General features: G+C 46.4%; 1 protein-coding gene across 6 annotated transcripts in view; it reads right to left on the reverse strand.

The window, feature by feature from the left end:
* Positions 1 to 7,943: 7,943 nt before the first annotated feature.
* PCGF2 (polycomb group ring finger 2) overlaps positions 7,944 to 24,812 on the reverse strand; it is a 39,964-nt gene continuing 23,095 nt past the window's right edge. For 3 of the 6 annotated variants that reach the window (XM_035137250.3, XM_088656118.1, XM_088656119.1), the window contains exons 2-10: positions 23,776 to 23,918; positions 22,858 to 22,954; positions 17,865 to 17,920; positions 17,360 to 17,410; positions 17,116 to 17,224; positions 13,119 to 13,167; positions 12,170 to 12,265; positions 10,523 to 10,603; positions 7,944 to 8,610 (exon numbers count right to left, since the gene is read on the reverse strand). In XM_035137250.3, the coding sequence (XP_034993141.1) occupies positions 8,251 to 8,610; positions 10,523 to 10,603; positions 12,170 to 12,265; positions 13,119 to 13,167; positions 17,116 to 17,224; positions 17,360 to 17,410; positions 17,865 to 17,920; positions 22,858 to 22,954; positions 23,776 to 23,887 (1,011 nt within the window). In that variant the 5' untranslated portion in view covers positions 23,888 to 23,918 and the 3' untranslated portion in view covers positions 7,944 to 8,250. Of the gene's footprint in view, positions 8,611 to 10,522; positions 10,604 to 12,169; positions 12,269 to 13,118; positions 13,168 to 17,115; positions 17,225 to 17,359; positions 17,411 to 17,864; positions 17,921 to 22,857; positions 22,955 to 23,775; positions 23,919 to 24,812 lie in introns of all 6 variants that reach the window. The other 3 variants (XM_035137247.3, XM_035137248.3, XM_088656120.1) reach the window with 1 other exon arrangement.

The raw sequence follows: 24,812 nt of genomic DNA on the forward strand, positions 1-24,812 counted from the left end.
GCTTAAGTGGTTGTGTGATACTCACTGTGCACTGCTTGGTGGCTATACGGTATTATTTGGCTCTATGTCTGCATACACACTTATCAAGCAGTTGCAGATTGTGCAGGATCATTTGTGGATTCTGAATGATGCCAGCAGTTCTGCATGTACTTACCAGTGCTGAGAGTACATTGTTGTCGAAATCCACCAAAAGTGAAATCCCAAGATTATGAAGAGTTCTTCAAATAGGGAACAGTAAAATAAAAGACAGGGGTTTGATGCAAATGCAGTATGTTGTACTTGCTGTACACGGGGATGTTTTTGAAACACCACCACCTGGCAGGTACATTGGGATTTTAAAACAGCATGTCTTGGGGGGGGGGTGTTGTGTGTGTAGAATTGTGTTCATGCTGCAACTGATGTACAAAACAACAAAAACTGCAGAAGGTATAATAAGGTACAAAATCCAGCTTCCTGCTAATGTTACCTTTTTAAAAATAAAAATAAATAAAAGGCAAATTTCTAGTCCTCATTGGCTTTAAACACTTGAAACTTTGTAGATGTAATGGTGTGTGTAGCTTCCTCACGAGTGTTGTTGCTGTTTAGTTGTTTAGTCGTGTCCGACTCTTCGTGACCCCATGGACCAGAGCATGCCAGGCACCTCTGTCTTCCACTGCCTCCCGCAGCTTGGTCAAACTCGTTTGTAGCTTTGAGAACACTGCCCAACCATCTCGTCCTCTGTCATCTCCTTCTCCTAGTGCCCTCAATCTTTCCCGACATCAGGGTCTTTTCCAGGGAGTCTTTCTCTTCTCATGAGGTGGCCAAAGTATTGGAGCCTCAGTTTCAGGATCTGTCCTTCCAGTGAGCACTCAGGGCTGATTTCCTTCAGAATGGATAGGTTTGATCTTCTTGCAGTCCATGGGAATCTCAAGAGTCTCCTCCAGCACCATAATTCAAAAGCACCACGAGTAAGCAGCTCCCAACCCTGTGCAGGGTTTTATTATATACATATGGTGGCTCTGTGGGTTAAACCACTGAGCCTAGGGCTTGCTGATCAGAAGGTCAGCGGTTCGAATCCCTGTGGCGGGGTGAGCTCCCGTTGCTCGGTCCCAGCTCCTGCCAACCTAGCAGTTCGAAAGCACGTCAAAATGCAAGTAGATAAATAGGAACCGCTACAGCGGGAAGGTAAACGGCGTTTCCGTGTGCTGCTCTGGTTCACCAGAAGTGGCTTTGTCATGCTGGCCACATGACCTGGAAACTATACGCCGGCTCCCTCAGCCAATAATGCGAGATGAGCGCGCAACCCCAGAGTCGGTCACGACTGGACCTAATGGTCAGGGGTCCCTTTTTATGTACAAGACAGAGCATCAAAAAGCATGACTGTACTAATCCGATTCAGAATCCGGAAGGGCCTCCCTTCGTGATTTTCGCCAGCATAACCCGGGGCACCCTGAACCTCCTCCGTTGGTCCCTCCTCTTTTCCCCCTTCCTCTGTTGGGACGAGGGTGCTGGTGGAGCACCCTCTCCACTAGAGCTGCTCAGTTAAGGGACCAGCACTGTGGCTCCTGGAGTCGCCACCTGTTGAGTGCTTGGGTCTGCCCTCTGCGACTCTCCCTCTGGAGCTCCCATCTCCACAACATTCCTGAGGGTTTGCATCTCCTCCCGAGCCTCAGTCCCACCTTCTGGAGGAAGCTGCCAGGCGCTGGGGCTCTGGCAGTGTCGAGTCCGAGAGCCCTCGCTCCGATCCACCAGGCTCTCCGCTGACCCCTGGTGGTTCCCTGACAGTAGACAACGCCTGATAAAATCCCAGGCAACAGACAGGTTACTAAATTAAATTTTGGGTGGTTGTGAATGGGGCTTTAACCTCCTTGGAATGCCCAGACAGAACAAAATTCTAATGCATCTGAACAGAATCAGAACGTTCTGCAAAAGGAGGAGTTATGCAGATGGGCTCTGTTTGATCACAAACCATCTTTTCTTGGCAGTTTTAAAATTACATTAAATGTTTTTGCACAGTTACTGGTAGGGATGAACTTGAAAGAAATTGAGAGGTTGTTTGGGGGGGGGATGCTTAGAGAGCACACCCAGGAACAAACTAGATATGAAGTTAAATATAACAAGCAGCTTTTTAAAAAGCAAGGAGGAGAGGGCTGGCTGTTATCTGGATCACAGCAAATTGGAAGGACGTGCCAGAGGTTATTATGGCTACTCCTGAGTAACGACTCTCCACATACTTGTCTTTCAAAGTCTTTATTGGTGCACATTATTTACAGTGTGGTGAGCTGTCGGTTTCATGTCCGCTTATTCCGTGTCAGAATCCGGCACTGCCCCTTTTCGGCCCTTTGACCAACATAAGAGCCTGGGAACAGCGAATCTCCTCCCTTTTCTCCTCCTCCTTAATTCTGGGGCCGGGTGAAAGGGTCTACGCTCCGTCTTTTCCCTCTCCCCCCTTTCCGTCCATCTCTCTCTCTTCCCACCTGTGTAGCAGGGGCTCTTCCATGCTGCCGGAGCCCTGGCTCTCCCTCTCTGCTTCCTGACTCGCTCCTTCAGACCCTGCGCTTCCATGGCTGCTTGGGGAGGAGTTGCTCTTGATGATAGGGAGAGGTTCTCTATACTCTCTACCCCTTACAGACGTCTCCCCTGTTTCAGTCACAAGGAAAATTCCTCCTTTGAAACTACTATTGACATTGGGATTGGAAAGCTACTATCGGTGCCCAAGGTAACTTCCCTCTCATTGAAAGGGTTAAGCTGCTCTCACTCACCCAGCTGCTATTTGCGGGTTTATTAAAAATGGTGCCTGTTAAAGGCAAATATGAATTCAATGTCACTTCTGGTTTCGGCCTACTGAAAACATCTAAACACAGTACCAAATACAACAGTAAATCCTAAGGTGTCGAAACCATTAGGAAGATAATCATGATGCAATAAGCAAGTAGCATCATAATCAGATAAATCCCTTTGTTGCTACCATAGATATTTCATACTCCACCAAGTCCGGAACAACATCCATCACCCCATTGTCTTTAAATTGATACGAGGCTTCAGCTCTTCATTGGGGTGAAGCAATTTTGGCCCCTTTTTGCAAAGCTTAGGATTTTGCAGGTTGGCGATGGGGGAGAGAGAACTTGCAAAGCACAACAATGCCAGACACCAGAGCTGAAGGACAAAGTTGTAGCATTTATTACCATTTACAAACTGTCTTATTGATACAAATGTTTTAACCAATAACAATATATGAATATCAGAATATATTACAGCACATTAAAACATCATACAGGTTTGCAAACATACGGAGCGATTTGGCTTGTACCATATTAAAAAAATGTACAAAAAAGGTTGTCGGGGTGGGGGTGGGGAGCTCAGAGGAGAAAAACATGAGACCTTCAGTCGCCTTGGTCATGTCACTCGGTATGTACAAAGCTAATGCGCAGATGGGAAACACCTTTTGGGTGTTTGAAGTCCAGCAAATCTTAAAACATGGCGCAACGCCATTAGCAAGGTCAAAGTTTGGTCTCAGCCAATGAGAAAAAGAGGAGGAGCAGGACCGGTCAATAATATGTGCATGTGTTTCTGTAAATTCTTCCTTTTGGCCCCTCTGGGCCTCCTATACTTCCTTGTAAAGGGGTAAAAAAAACCCTGCTTATCTTCTGGGTCGGCGGTTGTAGACGCCAGCACCAAAGGCCAGCCCACTGGGGAAGGTGCCTCCTTCACACACACCAGTTGCCAACCTTGAGGCAAGAAATGCAGATAAAGCGGCATTTTGCCAGCAGGCTGTTAGAGGAAACTGCCTTGTTATACTGACCGTGGGTCCACACCGTGGAATGGATACTGGTCTACACCAGCAGTGGCCCTCCAGGATTTCAGGCAGAAGCATCTCCCGGCCTTACCTGGAAATGCTGCGGATTGAATCTGGGAACTTCTGTCTGCAAGGGGATGCTTGTACCATGGAGCCATTTTTAAAGGAGGACCACGGTTGTTATTCCCTACAAGGTGGTGGCATAAGGCATGCCTCTCCCCAATGACTTCAGTTCCCCCAAATGCAGGAACCGTCGCCTTCACAACAGAGCTTGTCAAATCAGGTGGGTGGGTGTAACTGTTACGAGGCTTCCCCCTACACCAGGCATCACCAAACTTCGGCCCTCCAGATGTTTTGGACTACAATCCCCATCATCCCTGACCACTGGTCCTGTTAGCTAGGGATCATGGGAGTTGTAGGCCAAAACATCTGGAGGGCCGCAGTTTGGGGATGCCTGCCCTACACACACACACATCCCCTTGACATTATGGCACTGCTGCAAATGCTGTTGAGAACACAGTGTGATAAAACGGCAAGGTTCTATTTATTTATTTTTTAATAAAGAATCTCGAGAAAACATATGCTCAGCCTGCAGCCAGGACAAGCAGCAAGGAGCGGGAAATTACAAGGAGCAGATTAGGAAAAGGAGCCTTCCTCACTTTAAGAGGAGCTCAGCTGCAGAACAAGTTGCCTCTGGGATGCTAAACTTTTGGACATGCCTTCGGTTTCAGAGGAAGTGGATGTGCCTTCCAGTGGCAATTAGCCACAATTACAAAACTGGAACCTCCAGGGGGCATCATCCCTTTCACTACCAGATTCTGACGACCACAGCTATGCCAAGAACCCGAGCAGTAAGGTTTTGTTTTCTCTCTGTCCGGCAGGTGCCTTCCTCGCTAGGCGGCAAACCGCTTTGGAAGGCAAGGGAAACTAGTGAAGTGATCTGTGTCATGGCACAGGAAGAGGGCAATCAGAGGTGCCAGCTGTTTAGAGAGTGAGAAAAGTTAACCCAAAATATCTCACTGGGCTGCCACACAAACCTAAGCAGCCCTTTGGTAAGAGTGTTGAGACGAGTAAACCTTTAGTCTGACCCAGCAAGGCAATTCAGATGTGCTGGCCCTGTGCGAGGTGGGACTGGAGAGGTGGGTTTGGGGGGGGTCCTTCCCAGGGCTATGATTCTTCCTCCTCACTTCAAATGCAGTATGTAAATGGCAAGAGCAAGGGGAAACGTATTATTATTATAGTCACCCTCCAAATGTCACGTTGTGCAAGGCCCCACATACCCCTAGAAAAGCTTCCTATTCTTAGCATTGGCTTCTGCTGCACAGCGGTCCTGATGCAGAGCGGCAGGGTAACAACAGCAGACTTGCACCCATCCTATTGCACCGGCAGATGACCTGTATCCCAGGTGTGTCCCTCCCCTTGATGGAAGACTCTCTGATCCAGAAGTGAAAGAGGAATATATTTTGTTGTTGTTGTTGTTGTTATTCCCCCTTCCCCCCACAGCCCTTGCCTCCCTATGCCTCCCAATCATGCTGAAGATGGTTGAGGAGCCCCTTAGAACAGTGTGGGAGGTAGTGCAAGGGGATGCGAGAGAAAGGGTGAATTTCAAAAATAAAATAAGATAAACACCTCCTCTCCCCCCTTTGCTCAAGATGGATCAAAGAACCCTTCCATCAGCCCAGGCACACAATAGGGTACAACCCCTTGCTGATAAGTTTGGGTGACGTGGGGTAAGACGTCAAGTTGTCGAACATGTGTTCTCCACTGCACATCCCATTCTCGGTGCACATCGGGCCCAACAGATCCACCTGCAAAAACTTCCAAGGATGGATCGCCTTTGTGAGGTTGGCCACTTTTGTGAGCCAGCCGGTGGGGGGGGGGAAGCTTATCAAAAGTTCCTTTGACATTCAGGAATACAAAATGTGCTTGTGTCAACTTAGCCCTTCCTAACTTACATTTTTTAAAAAAAGGAAGGTGATCACTCCAGCAGCTTTTGCCAACTTGCTGCCCCCCCCTTCAGACTACAACTCCCATCAGCCGTGCTGGCAGGGGCTGATGGGAGTTGTAGTCCAAAGCAGCATCTGGATGCGAACAGGCTTGGCGAAGGCTGCCCTCTGGGATCACTTTTCTTCCATTCAGAAAAAAAAGGTGAGAGGATTCAAGCTGACGGAAGAATAGAACTCTTCCCACCGGAAGTTGTGCGTTTCCACCTGGCAGTCTTGAAAACACAAGTCGGCAAATGAAAAGACATTGTCTTCCCCCCAACCCCACCCCACCCGGTTAAACCCACAAAACCCTCTTCTGTCACCCCAGCGGATCAAGCAGTAGGTTTCCTTTTCAAAGGCACTGTATTTATTTATTTATTTGAAAATTTGTTTTACAAGCAGAGGGAATGAGAAAAGGGAGGCTTTTGGTTGGGGGGGGGGCGAGAGATGCCTCATCTCGAGAGCCAGTTCAAACAAAGACTTGGCGTGAGCCAACTCGGGCCGCCGCCCCCCCGCCCCCCAGCGCATCTGCTTGCGTAACTATAACGCAAACAGCTGCAAGCATGTGGGTCTTGGCTGCCCCAGGTCCCACGAACGCAAGGTGTGCATGCTCCCAGCCTCCAAGATGGGTAGAAGTTCCCATGACCAGGTTTTATGGACTCCTGGTTTCAAAGTTACAGCTACTCCCTGGAAGCACACACGTGGGCTAGCTAGATCTACACCGCATATCTAAACTGTTTCCAACTGTCATCGCTCCCAGCCAAGAAATCATTAAGTGTGCGCAAGCTGGTCTTCTGGAGAAGACCGAAAAACTCGCCTCACGTAACAACCTGTCTTTTGACCAGTGGAGGTGAACCTGCTGGTCTATAACTCCCATCAACCCTTCGCTGCAGGTCATGCTGGCTGGGGTTCATGGGAGTTGGGAGTCAAACAAGAGGTCATTGCAGGTTGTTTGCCACCCCTGCTCTTGACCATGGCCAGGCAGGTGTCCCTGGGAGGTTCACGTCCTGGGAGTGAAAATGCTCTGCTCGTTCTTCCCCGGTATACTCCCCCTGAATATGGAGGGCTCCACTTCTGTCTTCTACGGCTTCAAGCCCTGAGAACTGTAGGCCAGTAAACGGCCAACAGCTATCTCTAATGGCACATCCACACAGAGGGGTGTATTCTACTAAGTCCTGCTCAGAGAAAACCCAATGAAATCGAGTGAAGTCCAGTCCATCAACTTCATTCAATGTGACTGCTCTGAGAAGGGCTAGCGTCAGATACAACCTCGTGCCTTGAGAGGCTAAGCTTCTGGTCCTCAGCCCTATCTCAGCTGCCCCTCTGTTCCTAGGTGCCATGTTTCCATCACATGGCTGCTTGCAAACCCAGCAGTGGCTGATGGCCTTTCGCATCATTAAAGGAAGGAGACCGGCGGCATCACCCCTGTCCAGACCTCTCCTTTATAGCTGCATCTCAGCTCTGCAGGAGACTGAAACTAAGACCACGAAAGGTATAGATGAGGGAATATGAGGCTAAAGCTATGTACACCCTCGAAGCACATTATTTCCCCCAAGGAATTCTGGGCACTGTAGTTTGCCACTCAGAGTTAGCTCCCGGCAACCCTTCACAAACTACAGTGCCCAGAATTCTTTGAGAGGGTGGGGGAATGTGATTCGGATATGCTTTCAAGCAGGGGAGAGGAATCTTTGGCCCTCCAGATGAACTCCTGTCGCCTCTGGCCATTGGCCATGCTTGCAGCGGCAGATGGGAGTTATAGTTCAGCGACGCCTGGCGAGCCAAAGGTTCCGCGCATCTTTAAAGGCATAGTGCTTGTGTAGCCGGGGGGGGAGGGGGGCTGAAAGGAAGCGTAGGGGGCAAGGGTGCCGAAGGGGGAGGGCGTCTTGCCTTCCTCAACTTGGCGCCCTCTAAATGGTGTTGGACTAAAACTCCCATTGTCCCTTTCCCTCAGCCCATGCTGGTTAGGGCTCATGGGAGTTGAAGTCCAGGAACACTGGGAGGGAACCAGATTCCATGACAGCGCATAAGGGGAGAGGCTTCGGTCAAAGGATGAAGAAAGCTTGAGAAAGCCACATGTGCTTCTAAGACAGGAAGCCTGCTTGATTCGGGACTGTGCGTTTTTCTCTCTCAGGGACTGTGCATTAAAATTTGACTACAAACAGACGGCACAAATAAAAAAACAGTTTTTAACAGGAAGGGGCTGCCGCTTTAACACAGATGACATCATGCAGTTACAGGAGCACTTTTTTTTTTTTTGCTTTTTTAAAATTAAAAAAAGGGGGAGGACACATCGGATTTTTTTCTCTCTTTTTGCCTTTTTGTCTTCTTAAATTAAATCAGGTCGATTGATAGAAAATAAGTATGTATAATTTCCCCACCCGCCACCCACTCCACCCCTCCACTGCCCTTATCTACACATAATATACTTATTTATAAAACTCGAGATCCAGCCAAGGAGAAGGAAGAAAAAGGAAAAGGTGTCCCGTCCCTTTAAGTCAAAGCCGACATGCTGGGGCCGCCATTTACCATTGCCTTGCGCCCCCTGCTGGCCAAGGGTTGCATCTGGTGGCAGTTCGAGGTGCCGTTGAGCATGGTCCCAGGCGCAGGGTTGGCGGGGATGCTCACCGTGGTGGTGTTGGAGCTGGGCGAGCCGTGGGAAGGGGTGGCAGGGCTTGGCAACGAAGAGGAAGTGGTGGCCGGCAAGGTGGCCGGACTGTTCGCCTTGTCGCTGACGGACTCGCATTCTGACGCGCCGCTGGTGTTGGTGCATTCAGAGTTGGGGAGCTGGGAGGAGAGTTTTAGCCTCTTGCAGGCCGGCTGGACACGGTATTTCAGAGGGAGAGGGCCATTCTGCAGAGGGAGAGCATAGACGTAACATTTCATCCTCTTCACAGCTTAGCTGCAACCATTTTACACCCCTTTAAACCCCCTTTTTTATATGCACCAAGATGGAAGGAGACATAGATGGGGAAATGGCTGTTTAAACTAATGGGGACTTAGCCCAGAGGGCAAAAACTGACATGTTTAACCAGAGAAATGTCACTGTTAACATTTGTTAAAGATTGGAAACCTTCTATAATTGGATTGAAGACTTCTACAAACTCGCAACAAATGAACAACTTGCATATAAACGCAGACTTGCCATGGACCAATTCAATGATATTTGGAATCCATTCTTGCAAATACTGTAATAGGTCAAGATCTGGTAAAGTACAATAACAACTTTGTAAAGCATAGAGTTTTGGGTTTCCCCCCTCCCCCCCTTTATTTTCCCTTCTACACGGGCGCTATTTCTCTTTCTCTCTTTTATTCATGTCTCATCATGTTTACCGCACATATAATCATGTACTTTTTGAACTTGTTCAATAAAGATGTTGATAAAATAAAAATAAAAGATTGGAAACCTCTCATAGACTGTTTGCGTAAAAAACAAAATGAAATAACAGCATCTGTATTTGACGACTGAAGATAATGTTTGATTATAGAAAGTGGCTTTGTCAAGTGTTACATTGGATTGGACGAAGTGACTATTCTTTTTATATAGCGGACAGATGAAGAATTGGACGTACTCCTCCTGTTCCTCCCACACACCTTTTTTGTGTTTTTATTGCATTTATATAAAAATCTTGGTTTAAAAAAAGGGACAATATCAAGTGGTTTTTTCCCCCTCTATAAACCTTAATAACATTTTTAAAAACCCAAACTTTCTTTTCCTCTGCTCCAACTTCTTCCTCCAGATATGAGGGCCAACGTGACATTTTCTTTTCTTTTCTTACAAACTCCTAAATCCCGAGTGCTGATTTGGCATTTGTTTTCATTGTTGTTTTAAGATGTAACAAACAAGACGTGCCCTTCCATCCCACTTGGTAGGTTTCTGAACAGAAGATGCACTTGCTCCTTATTATCAGATGAGTTCCGTCTCAGACCTTGAGCCAACTTGGGTCGCAACTCAAATTTCCTCTGCTTTCCTTTGTCTCTTATGAATCTACAGGAAGCTGCCTTACCATGAATGAGGCCGTTGGTCCATCCTGCTCTGTCTATACGAGCGTTTTTCCCCAAACTTTGGTCTCCAGCTGTTTTTGGACTACAGTGCCCATCATCCCTGACCACTGGTCCTGCTAGCTAAGGATGATGGGAGTTGTAGTCCAAAAACAGCTGGAGACCCACGTTTGGGTAACGCTGGTCTATACGAAGGTACAGCGGCTCTCTGGGGTTTCAGACAAGAGTCTTTCACTGGAGATGCTGCTATGTCAGTGCTGACAACACTGAACTAAATGAACCAACGGTCTGACTCGGGACAAGGCAGCTTCCTGTGGCCACCTGTCATGTATGATCTAGTTGAGATTCCTGCATTGCAAGGAGCTGGGCTCATACCTACCAAGTTGCTGTGGGAGAAATAAGGGACCGGACCGGAAGTAGACGACCGGAAGTAGCGCTGCCGCCATTTTGGAACTGGGCGGAGCATGCTCAGAAGCGACTTTTGATGCTGCTTTGCCCAGTTCCAAAATGGCCACCGCGCCAGAAGTCGCACTGCAGCCATTTTGGAACTGGGCAGAGCTGCATCAAAAGTCGCTTCTGGGCATGCTCCCCCCAGTTCCAAAAGGGCCGCCGCGCCAGAATAAACCAGGGGGGAAACAAAAAAAATCTGTTTTTTCAGCTGAGAACAGCTAGAAAAACGGGGGTTTCCCGGAGAATATGGGAGACTTGGCAGCTATGGCTGGGCTAGATGACCCTCGGGGGTCGCTTCTCTCTACTCACTCACCCGTCGCCAAGGATAGATATAAGTTATGTCCATTAGGGTATAGTATTCCTTCAGAGGTTCATCTTCATAGAGAACTTCCACCTAACAGATTTAATAACACAATTAAAGAAATTCTGAATTACAAGGCAGGCACAGGTTAATTTGGACACAGATTTAAGTCTCCTAAGCATCATACACACACACACACACACACACACACACACACACACACACACACACACACTTTTTGATTTTCTGTTTTACAATTTAGAATACTCATTTAAACCATCTTAAAATATCAGTGACTTCCCTTCTCTTTCCATGGTTCATTCTGCGTATCATAAATCCCTGCATGTTTTACAAAAAACTATACCAATCGGTGTTCCATTATTATATCAATCAAAACTTATTTACACTGTTGAGCTTATCTTAATGCTGCCAATGTTTTCAAGTGTACACAATTTCCCTCCATATATTCAGTAAGCATTTTCCAAATTTCTCTAAACATATGTTCTTCTTGTTCTCTTATTCTATGTGTTAGGTCCACAAGCTGCACATATTCCATCAGTTTAAGTTTCCATCCTTCTTTAGTTGGGACCTCGCTCATTTTCCATTTGGGGGCTAACAAAACACGGGCCGCAGTAGTGGCTTACATAAATAACCTTTTTTTGACACCTGGGAATTTCTGTCTGAATTATCCCCAGCAAAAAGGACTCTGTTTTTTTGGGGAAAGTACTTTCAAACATTTTTTTAAAAAATTCATTATAGATTATATACTCTTTTATATACTATTTTACCCTTTTACAGGTCCAAAGGCTCCTGAGCATCTTCATGTTTGTTTGTTTGTTTGTTTGTTTGAAGCAAATTTTTAGCTCTTAAGCTGTGAAGAAAGGCTTGAAAGCATCTGTCCCTTCCCCTGACTAGAAGTAAAATAAATTACACAGAGCAAGCAAACAGAGACACGTTTTCTCAATCTGCACAGTTGGCTTGGTACAGAATTTGGCAAACTTCTGTTGCTAAAAAAAACTATACAGTGGTACTTGCGAATAACTCTACTTACGAATGTTTCTACTTACGAATGGAGCTCCGTCCGCCCTCTTGGATGCAGTTTAGATAGGATTTTTTCTACTTACGAATTTTTAGATAGGGTTGCTTCGACTTACGGATTTTTTCTCCCAGTGCATTCCTATGGGATTCGACTTACAAATTTTTCCGACTTACGAATGTGCGTTCGGAACGCATTAAATCATAAGTAGAGGTACCACTGTATAAGCCTTCGGAGTGAAGTCAGTTCTTCAGCAGGGAGAAAGCATGCACACTTAAAACGCAGGTAGATCTGCACATTTTGCTCTTTGCTTATTTTATCATGAGTGTGGAACTGGAGCTTTCTTGATGTGCAAATAGTTTTCATAGAATCATAGAATCATAGAGTTGGAAGAGACCACAAGGGCCATCCAGTCCAACCCCCTGCCAAGCAGGAAACACCATCAAAGCATTCTTGACATATGCCTGTCAAGCCTCTGCTTAAAGACCTCCAAAGAAGGAGACTCCACCACACTCCTTGGTAGCAAATTCCACTGCCGAACAGCTCTTACTGTCAGGAAGTTTTGAACATGCAGCATCAACCTTGGCCCAGGGAAAGTGTGGAAGCATTTGATAGCAACTCACTTTGTATTTGCTGGGAACATCCATCTTGTTGCGGAGGAACTTAGCCAGGTGCATGATCGTCATAGCGGCAGGGCAGCGGAGGAATCTCATGCTGTTCTTCTAGGGAGGAATATGAGAGAGAAAGGGAGGGAGGGAGGGAGGGGAGGGAGAGAGAGAGAGAGAGAAAGTGAGAGAAAAGGTTTTATTGGGAGAGGGCTGGGCAGCCGGAGCGGGCTGAGTCGTTGAAATATGTATTGAAGCAGCTGCAAATCTGCCAAAAGGCAAGGCTACGGGGGGGGGAGCAGGGGGAGGAGTCTAGGAAGGGTCAGAGGTCACAGGCAAAGGACACCCTTGCAATCCATATACTGTTGGAGGGGGGAGGGAAAGCACAACATCCGGGGAGGGGGGAAGGAGAATCCAAAATTTAAAAAGAGGAAAAGAGAAAGTTGGAGTCTATCCGAGCACAGCCAAAGAAACAGGGAAAGGGACACAGCAAAGGTGAAAGCAGGAAGGAAAGAAACATGGACTAAATAGAAAGGAAAATTGAAATATGAATTGAGCAGAAAGGTTGGAGGTGGGAAGCAAGAGGAGGCGGTGTAGGGGGGCTTTTGAGGCCTTGAGCGCTAACTTGATTCATCATGATTTAAGCCCAGAGCACATAAAGATCCCAATTAAGATTGGGGTGCCTTGCAATTGGCTCCTAAATATGAAATATTAAAGGAAAGGGCCTCCCAGTTGGAGGACAACCACCTCGAGCCCCTGCACCTCTCACTTTAGAGATCACCATCTATGGCACAACTCTGGGATCCCAGCTCACAGGACACGGCTTCCAGGCAGCCCCATAACCTCTTGTTTTATGAATTCAATGCTGCTGGCTTTAATTTGAGGGGATGGAGGGCGCATGGGATTCTCCCACATTTCTAAAGCATTGTTCAAGGGTATACAGGTAGACAGAAGCTACATAGCTCACCTTGTCTTTCTCCATGTTCCCATTCTCAACAGTCCCTTTGTTTTCTTCTCTGAGAGAGAGAGAGAGAGAGAAATAGGGGAAATTAATAAAAAAAACGCACACACAAGGGCACGACCCAGATTATCCAGGCCTCTGTGGGTCCAGAACTTGGGTTATTTCTGCACACTTCAGCCATATGTGGAAGATCACAATCAAAAGCAAGGTCCCAGGAGCAGCCAGTACACTGGGGCAGAGCCCTCCTCCTGTCGGCAGTGTTGCTGCAACTTACCTGGGCTCCAGACTGGCTTTGCTGTTGCACCTGCACAGCCCCAACCTCACTCACTGCTTCTGCAGTGCTGTTATCAGGTGAGCAGCTTGGCAGCGCAACTTGAGCACACCTGTGTGCCCCCCCTCTCCTCCAGATATGGTTGGAATAGGATTCTTTCCCAGCAACAATCACTTCCAGCCTGCTTGGGAATTTGTATCGGTAGGGTGTTTGTTTTTATAATAAAAAAATGTTGCTTGACACTAAACTAGAACTCAGAAAGAGCAGGGCTTCTTCTCTTTCTGCTAATATTTGAAGAGCGCAGGTTGTTGGGCACTAGTACCAGCCACATTTTAAAAAAATTCTTGGAGTTCTCCAGTATTTCTGGGGGTAGGTTTGACTTCCTTCTCCAGCTATATTTTACAATAACTTCTCAGAACGAAACAGAAAAGGACCTCTCCAGACAATGAGATAGTTCTTTCTGTTTTATCTCTGTGTCTCCCTTCCTCCCTCTGTCCCCTTTCCTGCTCTGCTGTCAGTTTCCACCACCACCAGCAGCTCCCTCATTCAACCAACATTCTGTGCCACTGAGCCTTTAGAAAGTGTTTGAGCTCCTTAGGTCTTCTACACTGTTGATTCTCTGTTGCTGTTTCTCTTTTGTTTTCATATTGCTCTTTTTATTATTATTCTGTGATCAGCGCCAGTGCTAGGGCTTTTTGCGCCCTAGGCAAAATCACCTTCTGGCGCCCCACCCCCGCACATGCGACATGACGCCGCTGGCGATCCTGTGTCCCATCCATAGGCGGGAGGGCGCTGAGCTCTCATTTTGGCTCACGCGCCTCCTGCCTATGGAGGGGACACTGTGAGCTCTTCAGCGAGCGAACAGCGGCGGCGGCTGCAACAGCGCCCATCGCTCACTCGTTGCTCCTCCATAGGCGGGAGGAGTGCGAGCGCACGCCGTGGGATGGCGGCGGCGGCACGGGGGTTTTGCGCCCCCTCCATTTACGCGCTCTAGGCAACTGCCTAGTTCGACTAAATGGACACACCGGCCCTGTCTGTGATAGGTATTGTTCTGTACAGTCGTACCTTGGAAGCTGAACACCTTGGCTCCCGAAGAAATCAGCTACCAAGCAATCAAAACCCTGAAGTGAGCGTTGGGGTTTTTGAATAATTTTCAGAAGCCGAACATATCCTGCAGCCAATCAGAAGCAGCATTTTGGTTTTCAAATGGTTCCGGGAGCCGAATGGAATCCCAGAACGCATTCTGTACCACTGTATTTTGGTTTTAGCCTTCATTGTAAACTGTCCAAAGAACAACGCTGACTGAGCAATACAGAAGTGTAGGCTGTAAGGCAGCGTTTCTCAACCGCTGTTCCGTGGCACACTAGTGTGCCGCGAGACGCTGGCTGGTGTGCCGCGACGTGCGACGACGAGAAGGGCGATTTGCATTGTCACGTGCCTGGCGGCCGCCAATAGCCAACACTAACCCGCCGGAAAGGAAGCCGGCCGGGTCACGACGCGGAGCGAGCGCAGCTCTCAACAGCCACCACCTTGCTGAGCAAAGGATTGTGCTGGCAGAGAAATCAGCGGCTTGTGAAGCCTTATTACAGGAGATTGCAACCAACACAGCAATTGGCAAGTGTTTCTTACAGTCATAATTATATAGTCAATATAGGGCGGCACAGAGTTAATTTTTTTAACTTTTTTAATGGTGGTGTGCCTTGTGATTTTTTTCATGGAACAAGTGTGCCTTGGCCCAAAAAAGGTTGAGAAACACTGATGTAAGGGAATAAATTAATTAATTTGCAGCACGTGTTCCCTAAGCCTAACCTCACCCAACAAGATTTTTAAACAACAAGGGCGATTCCGTCTCCTGGTGGGTGCGGGGCAAATCAGATGCACACCACTATTGCAATGTGCGTTTGCACTTGATCTCCATTGCGCAGCCTATTAAAATCATGTTTTCATCAGCAATATCGTTCAACAGTAGTATAGTGCAGATAGACTACATCTACCCTGGGGGATTATAATACATACATGCACACACATACGATTCCTATACTGTCTTTCAGTAGCAAAGTTTCCTCCTCTTTGTCCTGGCCACATCCTTCTTATTGTATGATGTAACAAACAAGCAAGCAAGCAAACGAAAAGCAATATCACATTATGAAAACGTTGATTGTTCCCTGCACGGGCCTAGACTTGTTTATTATTAAATCATATGTATCCATCGCATTTTCAGTAAGAATGCTCATGGTGACATATATAATGCCAAAACGTAATGTTACACCACAAATACAATTAATATACAGTCGTACCTTGGTTGTCAAACGCCTTGCAACTCGAACGTTTTGGCTCCTGAACGCCGCAAACCCAGAAGCGAGTGTTCCAGTTTGTGAACTTTTTTTGGAAGCCAAATGGCTGAATAGCTGACACGGACGGCTTCCAATTGAGTACAGGAAGCTCCTGCAGCCAATCAGAAGCCGCGCCTTGGTTTTTGAATGTTTTCGGAAGTAGAACGGACTTCCGGAACAGAATTTGTTCGACAACCAAGGTACAACTGTACATAAGTGTGTGCATGTAAGGCATACATTCTTTCAAAACATTAACCAAGCATAAATACCGTATTTTTCGCTCCATAAGACGCACCTGACCAAAAGACGCACCTAATTTTTTTGAGCATCAGCTCAAAGTTGTGCAGCTTCTTTTGCAAATGGGGAAAGCCCCGTTTTGGGGAGGATCAGCTCACTATTGTGCAGGTTTTTTTGCATAGGGGGAAAGCTCCATTTTTTTGAGCATCAGCTCAAAGTTGTGCAGCTTTTTTGCAAAGGGGGAAAGCTCCATTTTTGAGGATCAGCTCAAAGTTGTTGAGCTTACCTTGCAAAGGGAAAAAAATCCTGTTTTATGGGGTTCAACTCACAGTTCTGCAGCTTCCTTAGGAAAGGAAAGGGAGCCATTTCTACAGTTTACAGACAGATAATCTAATCTTACCTTCCAAGTCCCGGACTGCAGAATCTGGGACCGGCAGCCGTGTGACACCGGAAGTTGCGTCGACGTAACTTCCGGTGTCGTTTTGCCCTTCTATGGGACACTGGAAGTTGCGTCTATGCACTTCCGGACATGCGTAGATGCGACTTTTGAAGCCAGCGGCGGCCATTTTTGGTGCCCATAGAAGGGCAAATCAGAAAGGAAAAAAATGGCCTCCGGCAGGAGAAAATAACGGAGGAAAATGAGAGACGAAGTGATACGGGGGACCACCGGGAAAAGGTAAGTAAAAACGGGGGTTTCCCGGGGAAAACGGGGTACTTGGCAGCTATGAATCTAATCAGCCAGTCACATGTCAGCTGAGGAAACACAACAATGGAGGCCTGGGCAAGGGGAGGGGGACGGGAAGGGAGCTAGCGTCTCTTATCTCCCCCCCCCCCCCCCGATCTCTTGCAATCAGCTGCTGAGCGGGTTCCTTTAAACACCCTCATTCCCTCTTGTTAACCTTTAGCTCTTTCTTAAAAAAAAAAAGCACGATCTGCTTTGCTTTTCACCCCTGGGCAATTTGGCTCCAGGGACCATGCATTCGCTCCATAAGACGCACAGACATTTCCTCTTACTTTTTAGGAGGAAAAAAGTGTGTCTTATGGAGCGAAAAATACGGTATATAAAATTTGTTAAAATATATGTGTAGGGGAAAAAAACAACCCAGGGCAAATTAAGAAAATTAAGTGAAATTATTCCTCTCATATTTTTTTTCTATATTACCTGATTCCTTCATAGAACTCTATGGATAAGCTGACAATTTCATCGTCTGACAGGTTCCCTTTCTCCTGTTCCGAAACTTCTCCCCGGTCTTCATTGGATCCATTAGGAACTAGACAAGCAAGCAATTGAGAGGAGAGGAAGAAACAGAGAAAAAATAAAGATCACACCTTTTTGTGGGGTTGGTTTTTTTTTAATGCATCACTGTTGACATGTAGGAGGGAAATTCATGAGAGAGACCCCATACCATCTGCCAGAGGGTATGCTGCGTAGAAATCACGTCGCCTCTTCATTTCATCTGCAGGCAAAAGCAAACAGTTAATTCATTTATTAGCATTTTTATCTTTCACTTATTCTGCAGGTGGGTCTACACATCACAGTGAATAAATAAATGCATTCATGTTTAGCAACACGCTATCAAATAATTATTCATACATTTTAAATCGCTGACTGAACGGAAAACAAATAAAAGAACTGGAATTAAATTTGCATTAGGACCAAAGGCACAACAGCCATAGTTTTGAAGACTATTTGTATTACTTAATGAAGTAATACTATAGTTGAATATTTGGCCCAACTATAATATTATAGTTGAATATTTGGCTCAAGTTATTTATATACTGTTCGTATACTGTTCGTCAGCCCTATAAAATAATCAGATGGCTTCTTTTTCTAACTGCATCAAAGTCAACGGAAGCAACTTCTTAAAAACAAAACAGAAAAACAGCCACAAAATCAGAACACATTCACACCTTTGAAAAGTCCTGGTACCAGCTTGTAGACTATGTCCTGTAGGGTTTTATCTGATCTGAAACATGAGGAGGAAAAGATGGGTTAGCAATGGTCAATTGCAAGGGGGAAAGTGGGGGAGAATATTAAAATCCCGATTCAAATTCATTTTTGCTGTTGATAACAACAAAAACATAGAGCAAGCCTCTCTTGCCCCAGCCCCACGATACGGCTTATTAAAATGAATAGCTACTCTAGCGCAATCCCCTCCGCAAATTGAACAGGAGGCATTGCAGCAATGGCAGGAAGAAGAGACTTGACATTTCAAAACACAGCGCTCGCTATCTCTGTTGCTTAATCGGACTTAGGGTGTTCCAACACTTGCTGCAAAATTTTATTATTATTACAGTGGAACCTCGGTTTATGAACACCTCGGTTTATGAATTTTCGGTTTATGAACGCCACGGACCCACCTGGAACGGATTAATTCATTTTCCATTACTTTCAATGGGAAAGTTCGCTTCAGTTTATGAACGCTTCAGTTTATGAACAGACTTCCGGAACCAATTACACCCATGCTTCAGTTTATGAACGCTTCAGTTTAAGTACTCCGCGGACCCGTCTGGAACGGATTAATCCATTTTCCATTACTTTCAATGGGAAAGTTTGCTTCAGTTTATGAACGCTTCAGTTTATGAACAGACTTCCGGAACCAATTGTGTTCATAAACTGAGGTACCACTGTATTATTATTTTAGTGCCAAGAGAACAGAAGTGTGCCTAACTTTCGAAGATAAGTCTTGAGCCCCAGCATCTCTCATGCAGCCAATTCAGGACCAAATTCAGAACTGAATATTTCAGCACATCAGTTAAGAGAGTGGCTATCAACAAAAGCTACAAGTTTCCCAGTCTTGACCTACACTTTAGCCAAAGCTTTTTCTTCATGGTAATGGAACTTACAGCCCAGCCCACACCCCATACCAGCCAGTCAGGGAGATTCAGAGTTCACCCCTCCCTGCCATGAGAAAACAATTATGCAAAATAAGCACATAATGAAAACTTGTTACAAGACACATAATGGGCAGGGGTGCCGGAGTTCAGGTGTTCTTGGCACCAAGTTTTGATTTCATTTTACGCACAGTTCCAGTGTTGCAATACTGCTGCTTTGATCTATTGATGAAACATATAAATGTGTCAAAACCCTTCTGAATTTGGATTTACTGGGGGTAAGGGAGGCAACACACAATTATTTCTGTGTAGAACAGCATGCAGAGTTTGATTTAAAAGGCTCTGCTTAGGTGTATATATACCAGGCAGCGTTCGTTTTAATTTACAGCGTCACAATCTTCGCACCCCCTACCAATCCAATTTGGTCATGTTATTTATTACACATGCATATTGACTTTGTTTTGTGATTGATGGCCAAGCTAATGAAAACAAGCTTTGTCCGAGGGCTGCGTGACTGGCAGCTAGGTTACAAGGAAAGCCATTATATTTGCTTGAGTCAATAAGACACTTAAGAGATCCAGGACACCCTGTTATTCCTGAGCTGCTACAAAGGGTGACGAGTCAGGTCTCCACAACAGAGCCCTGAAGCCACCTGTTGCAACCAAGGGGCCTGGTAAAATAAAATATTAAAAGCCTTCCCCCCCCAAAAAAAAATGCAAACATTCTAAGAAAACATTGGTGGGAAGGGAAGACCAACCCTGAACCACTGAGTCAATGCACTTTGCCATACTGCTGCAAACCCACCCCATTCTTCCAATCCATAATAATAATAATAATAATAATAATAATAATAATAATAATAATAATATATTAATTATTATTTATACCCTGCACATCTGGCTGGGTTTCCCCAGCCACTCTGGCCAGCTTTCAGCAAAATATTAAAATACAATACAGTGGTACCTCTGGTTAAGAACTTAATTCGTTCCGGAGGTCTCCTCTTAACCTGAAACTGTTCTTAACCTGAAGCACCACTTTAGCTAATGGGGCCTCCTGCTGCCGCCGTGCCGCCGGAGCACGATTTCTGTTCTCATCCTGAAGCAAAGTTCTTAACCTGAGATACTATTTCTGGGTTAGCGGAGTTTGTAACCTGAAGCGTTTGTAACCTGAAGCATTTGTAACCCGAGGTACCACTGTAATTCATCAAATGTTAAAAGCTTCCCTAACAGGGCTGCCTTCAGATTTCTTCTAAAAGTCAATTAGTTGTTTATTTCCTTGACATCTGATGGGAGGGTGTTCCACAGGCCGGGCGCCACTACCGAGAAGGCCCTCTGCCTGGTTCCCTATAACCTCACTTCTTGCAATGAGGGAACCTTCAGAAGGCCCTCAGAGCTGGACCTCAGTGTCCAGGCTGAACGAAGGGGGGTGGAGATGCTCCTTCAAGTATACTGGGCCGAGGCCATTCTGCCCCTAGCAGAACATCAAAGCAACCCGCTTGCATATAGCAGTGAAACATACCTGCTTCACCGATCAGTGCCTTGTCAGTTTCCTTGTGAAATACAGCCATACCTCGGTTTGAGAAAGCTCCGGTTTGAGTACTTTCAGTTTAAGTACTCCGCGGACCCAGAAGTGTTTATTTCCGGGTTCCGCGACGCACGCATGCGCAGAAGCGATCTGAGCGGTTCAACGCATGCACAGAAGCGCTCTATCAGTGCTTTGCACACACACGCTATCGGCACTCAGTTTAAGTACTTTTCGGGGAGTGAATGGCACCCTGGAACCAATTGAGTACTTAAACGGAGGTAAAGTAAAATACTGCCGTGTGCTCCAGCATTGAGGCATACACATGGCTTTTTAAAAATCCTCCCTAAAAATCATAAAACTACTTGGAGATTGGGGACATTCAGGGAAGCTGGAGAGGAAATCACAACTAATATACCCAGTACACCTGCTCTCCGTGGCACATTTGAAATCAATCTGAGACTGCGGTCTTGCCATGGAGTCACTAAACCCCAGTGACATTTCACTGCACTTTTAACCTGGTGCGTTTTCTCCCCTCTCGCATGCCTCTTTGCACTGGCAGCTCACATCTGCCGGGTGGATGGGTGGGCGCATGCATGCATGCGTCTAGGCACATGGATGTTTGGGGGGCCCCCGAGGAGAGACTGGTGGGAGCTCGGCTTGTAAATATTTTGCAGAACGCCTGAAGTGTTACTAGAGAAATTAATTTGCACAGCGCAGGAGCTAAAAATACAACCGGAGAGATGCATCTGTGAGAAGTCGCCTTCTTGGTTTCTATGCCAACAATCTGCAGAGTTCAGTAAGGTGCGTCTGGCTTCCCCCAAAATCCAGACTAAGAAGGAAGCAGCCGGATAACCACTTCAAAGCCAAGCGTTGCTGGGCGGGCTTAGTTTTGGAAAAGAAACGTTTCATCAAAAAAAAAAAAAGGTAAAGCCACAAAGAGAGGAGAGCTGGCGATGGGGGTGGGCCTCATAGCCGATTGGCTCTCTTTCCGACTTGCAAAAGCTGGATAAATTGTGCAAAATCGGGGAACGTGTGCAAATATTCTGCATTTTAATCTTGCATTAGAGGCAGGCTCTTTGTGGCGCACGGCGGGTTTAAATTGACGCAGAATTGGGAAACGCGTGCATGCCTCGGGCAGGAGGTTAATGCAAGAGCTCCAAGACAAATGGATCGATACATCATAAACCACAATCATACTCAGATTTAATAGTTCTTAGAGCTTCTTCAATAGGTTGCTCATCTGTGGTCCAAAGACTGTGGTCCGAAGACATTATCGGGGCCCATTAATTAGCACTGCAGCTTTGCCATACAGAAACGCAGCCATTCGTCGCCAGATAGAGAAACACAGCCACGTTAGGCTGTGCATGTATTGGATCAGTGCCTGAAAGCAGTGACAGGCTAGGTGCGTGTCAAAAAACTGAGGCTGAATCCTAATAAGACAGGGTGTGTTGTGGGTTCGCTAGGGAGGAAATGGATCTTGCCAGCAGGCTGGACTCTTAACTCCCTCACACCCTGCATGCCAATTTTAAAAAATAATAATAATAATTTTTATTTGATTTTACAAATGTAGAATTATAACAATCCAAATTGCATATCCATATCTAGAGATTTCTCCAAATCTCTGGACTTCCCACCTTCCCCTCCATGGGCCCTATTGTACACCTTCTCAACTGCATATTATTTCATAATCCAAATTTTATATCTCTCCATGTTGCCCATAGTATTTGCTGCATTACAAGCATTATTAGAATCAGGCTAATGTTTTCATCTGCTTACAGTGGTCTCCTAGATTAAGTTATACATCTTCCCCATTCCTTATTGAAGTTTTGATCTTCTTGGTTCCTGAGCTTTCCGGTCAGTTTTGCCATTTCAGCACAGTCCAACAGCTTCCTGCGTGCCAAATTTGATAGGCAGGTGGAGCTACCCACCTGTCAATCACCTGTCCCAATAACACCAGGTGACCTGCTTTTGCCCTCACCGGCGGTTCAAGCTAACCATCAGGTTTTGCCTAGCTCTGTGCAAGTCTCTTTGGCTCCAAGGGACAACCTCTCCACAGAGTTACAGACATTACAGGGCAAACTCTAGCCCAGGGGTAGGCAACCTAAGGCCCGGGGCGTGGATGCATCCCAATCGCCTTCTCAATCTGGCCCATGGACGGTCCAGGAATCAGCGTGTTTTTACATGAGTAGAATGTGTCCTTTTATTAAAAATGCATCTCTGGGTTATTTGTGGGACCTGCCTGGTGTTTTTACATGAGTAGAATGTGTGCTTTTATTTAAAATACATCTCTGGGTTATTTGTGGGGCATAGGAATTCATTCATATTTTTTTCAAAAGATAGTCCAGCCCACCACATGGTCTGACCATGGCTGAAAAAGGTTGCTGACCCCTACTCTAGCCGCTACATGCTGCTCCCATCCATATGAACCCATCCTTGGCTGCAGGGGTGCCAGCTAGGGCAAGCCAAGGTGACATGAGCACATCGCTCGGCTACTTGCCTGACACAGATATCCGCCCCAGCTGACATATAAATGAATATGACATACCTGATGCTGAGGAGTGGCCTTGTTTTATGCACTTGGACATCGCACATCGGGCAGTATTTGTTCGTCTCCAGGTAACGGACGATGCAGGTTTTGCAGACTGAAAAGAAGGCAACGGGGGTGGGAGGACAAAGTCACCACAGTGGAAGATTTACGACACGGCGGACCATGAGGCAAAACCTCACAAGACTGACAGAACTGAACTTAGGAAGCCACACGGAGTGCCAAAATTCCAGGGCTTGATGGTCTCAGGTAACGCCCGTGTCTTGCCACTGCCTGGACTTTTGGGGAGAAATGCCCTAGTGGCAGGTGGCTGAGGGGGCAGTCGATAGTGAGGAAAATGCCTGTCAGAGGTTCTTGCGACTACTCTAGAGTAACAACGCTCCGCATGCTTGTCTTTCAGCAGTTTTTATTAGTGCAGGCTATTTACAGTGAGCTGGGTATGTACAACATATCTGCTCAGTCCAATGCAGAATCCGGCACTGCCCCCCCCCCAGGTGACCTTCTCCAACATAGTAGTCCCGGGACAGTGAATCACCTCCCTCTCTTTCTCCTGCGTAATTCCGGAACCGGAGGAAGGGGTCTACGCTCCAGGCTTTCACTTTTTCCCTTCTCCCCCTCCCTTTCCTCACTCCTGTGTGGCCGGGGCTCTCTCATGTTGCTGGAGCCCTGGCCCTCTCTCTCCATTCCCTCACTAGCTTCCTCAGAGCCCTCGCTTCCATCGCTACTTGGGAAGGAGCTACTTCTGATGCAAGGGGGCGGTTCTCTGTACTTTCCCCCCCTTACAATGCCCTTTTCATATGCTCGGGGGGGGGGTGATTATTGTTCTGCATCTTTCAACAGCTCTGAAAAGAGAGCCCAGGGATGAGGCACGTATCTCACTAATCCTCAGGAGTTTCCAGATATGGTTTTAAAACTTACAAGAGTGTAGGCATTCCACAATGGTTGTGGCATCAATGAAGTAGCCTCCGCACAAAGCGCACATCAAGTGAGGGTTCAGCTCTGTGATTTTTATCCTGGTGGTCCTGTGCATTTTGGATCCTGAGAAGCTCACCAGATCCTCTCTGGAAGAAGAAAAAGAAAAAAGACCCAGGGTAAATAAGACAGCCTCAGTCATGCTGAAAATTTGTGGCAATAGCCAAATATTTCATAGAATCATAGAGTTGGAAGAGACCACGAGGGCCATCCAGTCCAACCCCCTGCCAAGCAGGAAACACCATCAAAGCATTCTTGACATATGCCTGTCAAGCCTCTGCTTAAAGACCTCCAAAGAAGGAGACTCCACCACACTCCTTGGTAGCAAATTCCACTGCCGAACAGCTCTTACTGTCAGGAAGTTCTTCCTAATGTTTAGGTGGAATCTTCTTTCTTGAAGTTTGAATCCATTCCGGGATACCAGAGCAGGCTGCAAGAAACTGTGTGCTTTGGAGTTCTCCTAGGGGCAGTGATGGGTATCAACTGTGCTTTTCTAAATGCATATATAAAAATGAATTTTGTGTCCTATACAGGTTATTCAGGTTGCATCATTTATTAAGCTGCCTCTGAAGAAGAATAAAGAATTCTGCACATAAAAGACAAGAGTCACTGAAACTCTGACCACAGAAAAAGCTTGCTCAGTTCCTCGTTCTCTGGTTTTTGGAGACCTCACCCGATATTGCTCATACACTTTCAGAGCAATCCCACACCCTGAAGTGAAAAGAGGAGGTTTTTTTCAATCTTGACTTGGGATGCTATCTTCTGTACACCTGTATGCATAGGGCTGTCACAGTCTGTACATGGATCTCAGTATACTTGCCTATCAAATGCAGATTGCAAGCCATCTGGGGAACAAACAAGCTCTTTCCATATTATATCCTGAGTAGTGCCATCAGATACAATGGGGACGGGATATCTTTGCAGCCCCCAGAGCTGGGGGGCATGCAAACTGCTGGGGGGGGGCATGCAAACTACTGGGGGTT

Source organism: Zootoca vivipara, chromosome 12 (assembly GCF_965207765.1).
Source record: "Zootoca vivipara chromosome 12, rZooViv2.hap1.1, whole genome shotgun sequence".
Classification (NCBI taxonomy): domain Eukaryota; kingdom Metazoa; phylum Chordata; class Lepidosauria; order Squamata; family Lacertidae; genus Zootoca; species Zootoca vivipara.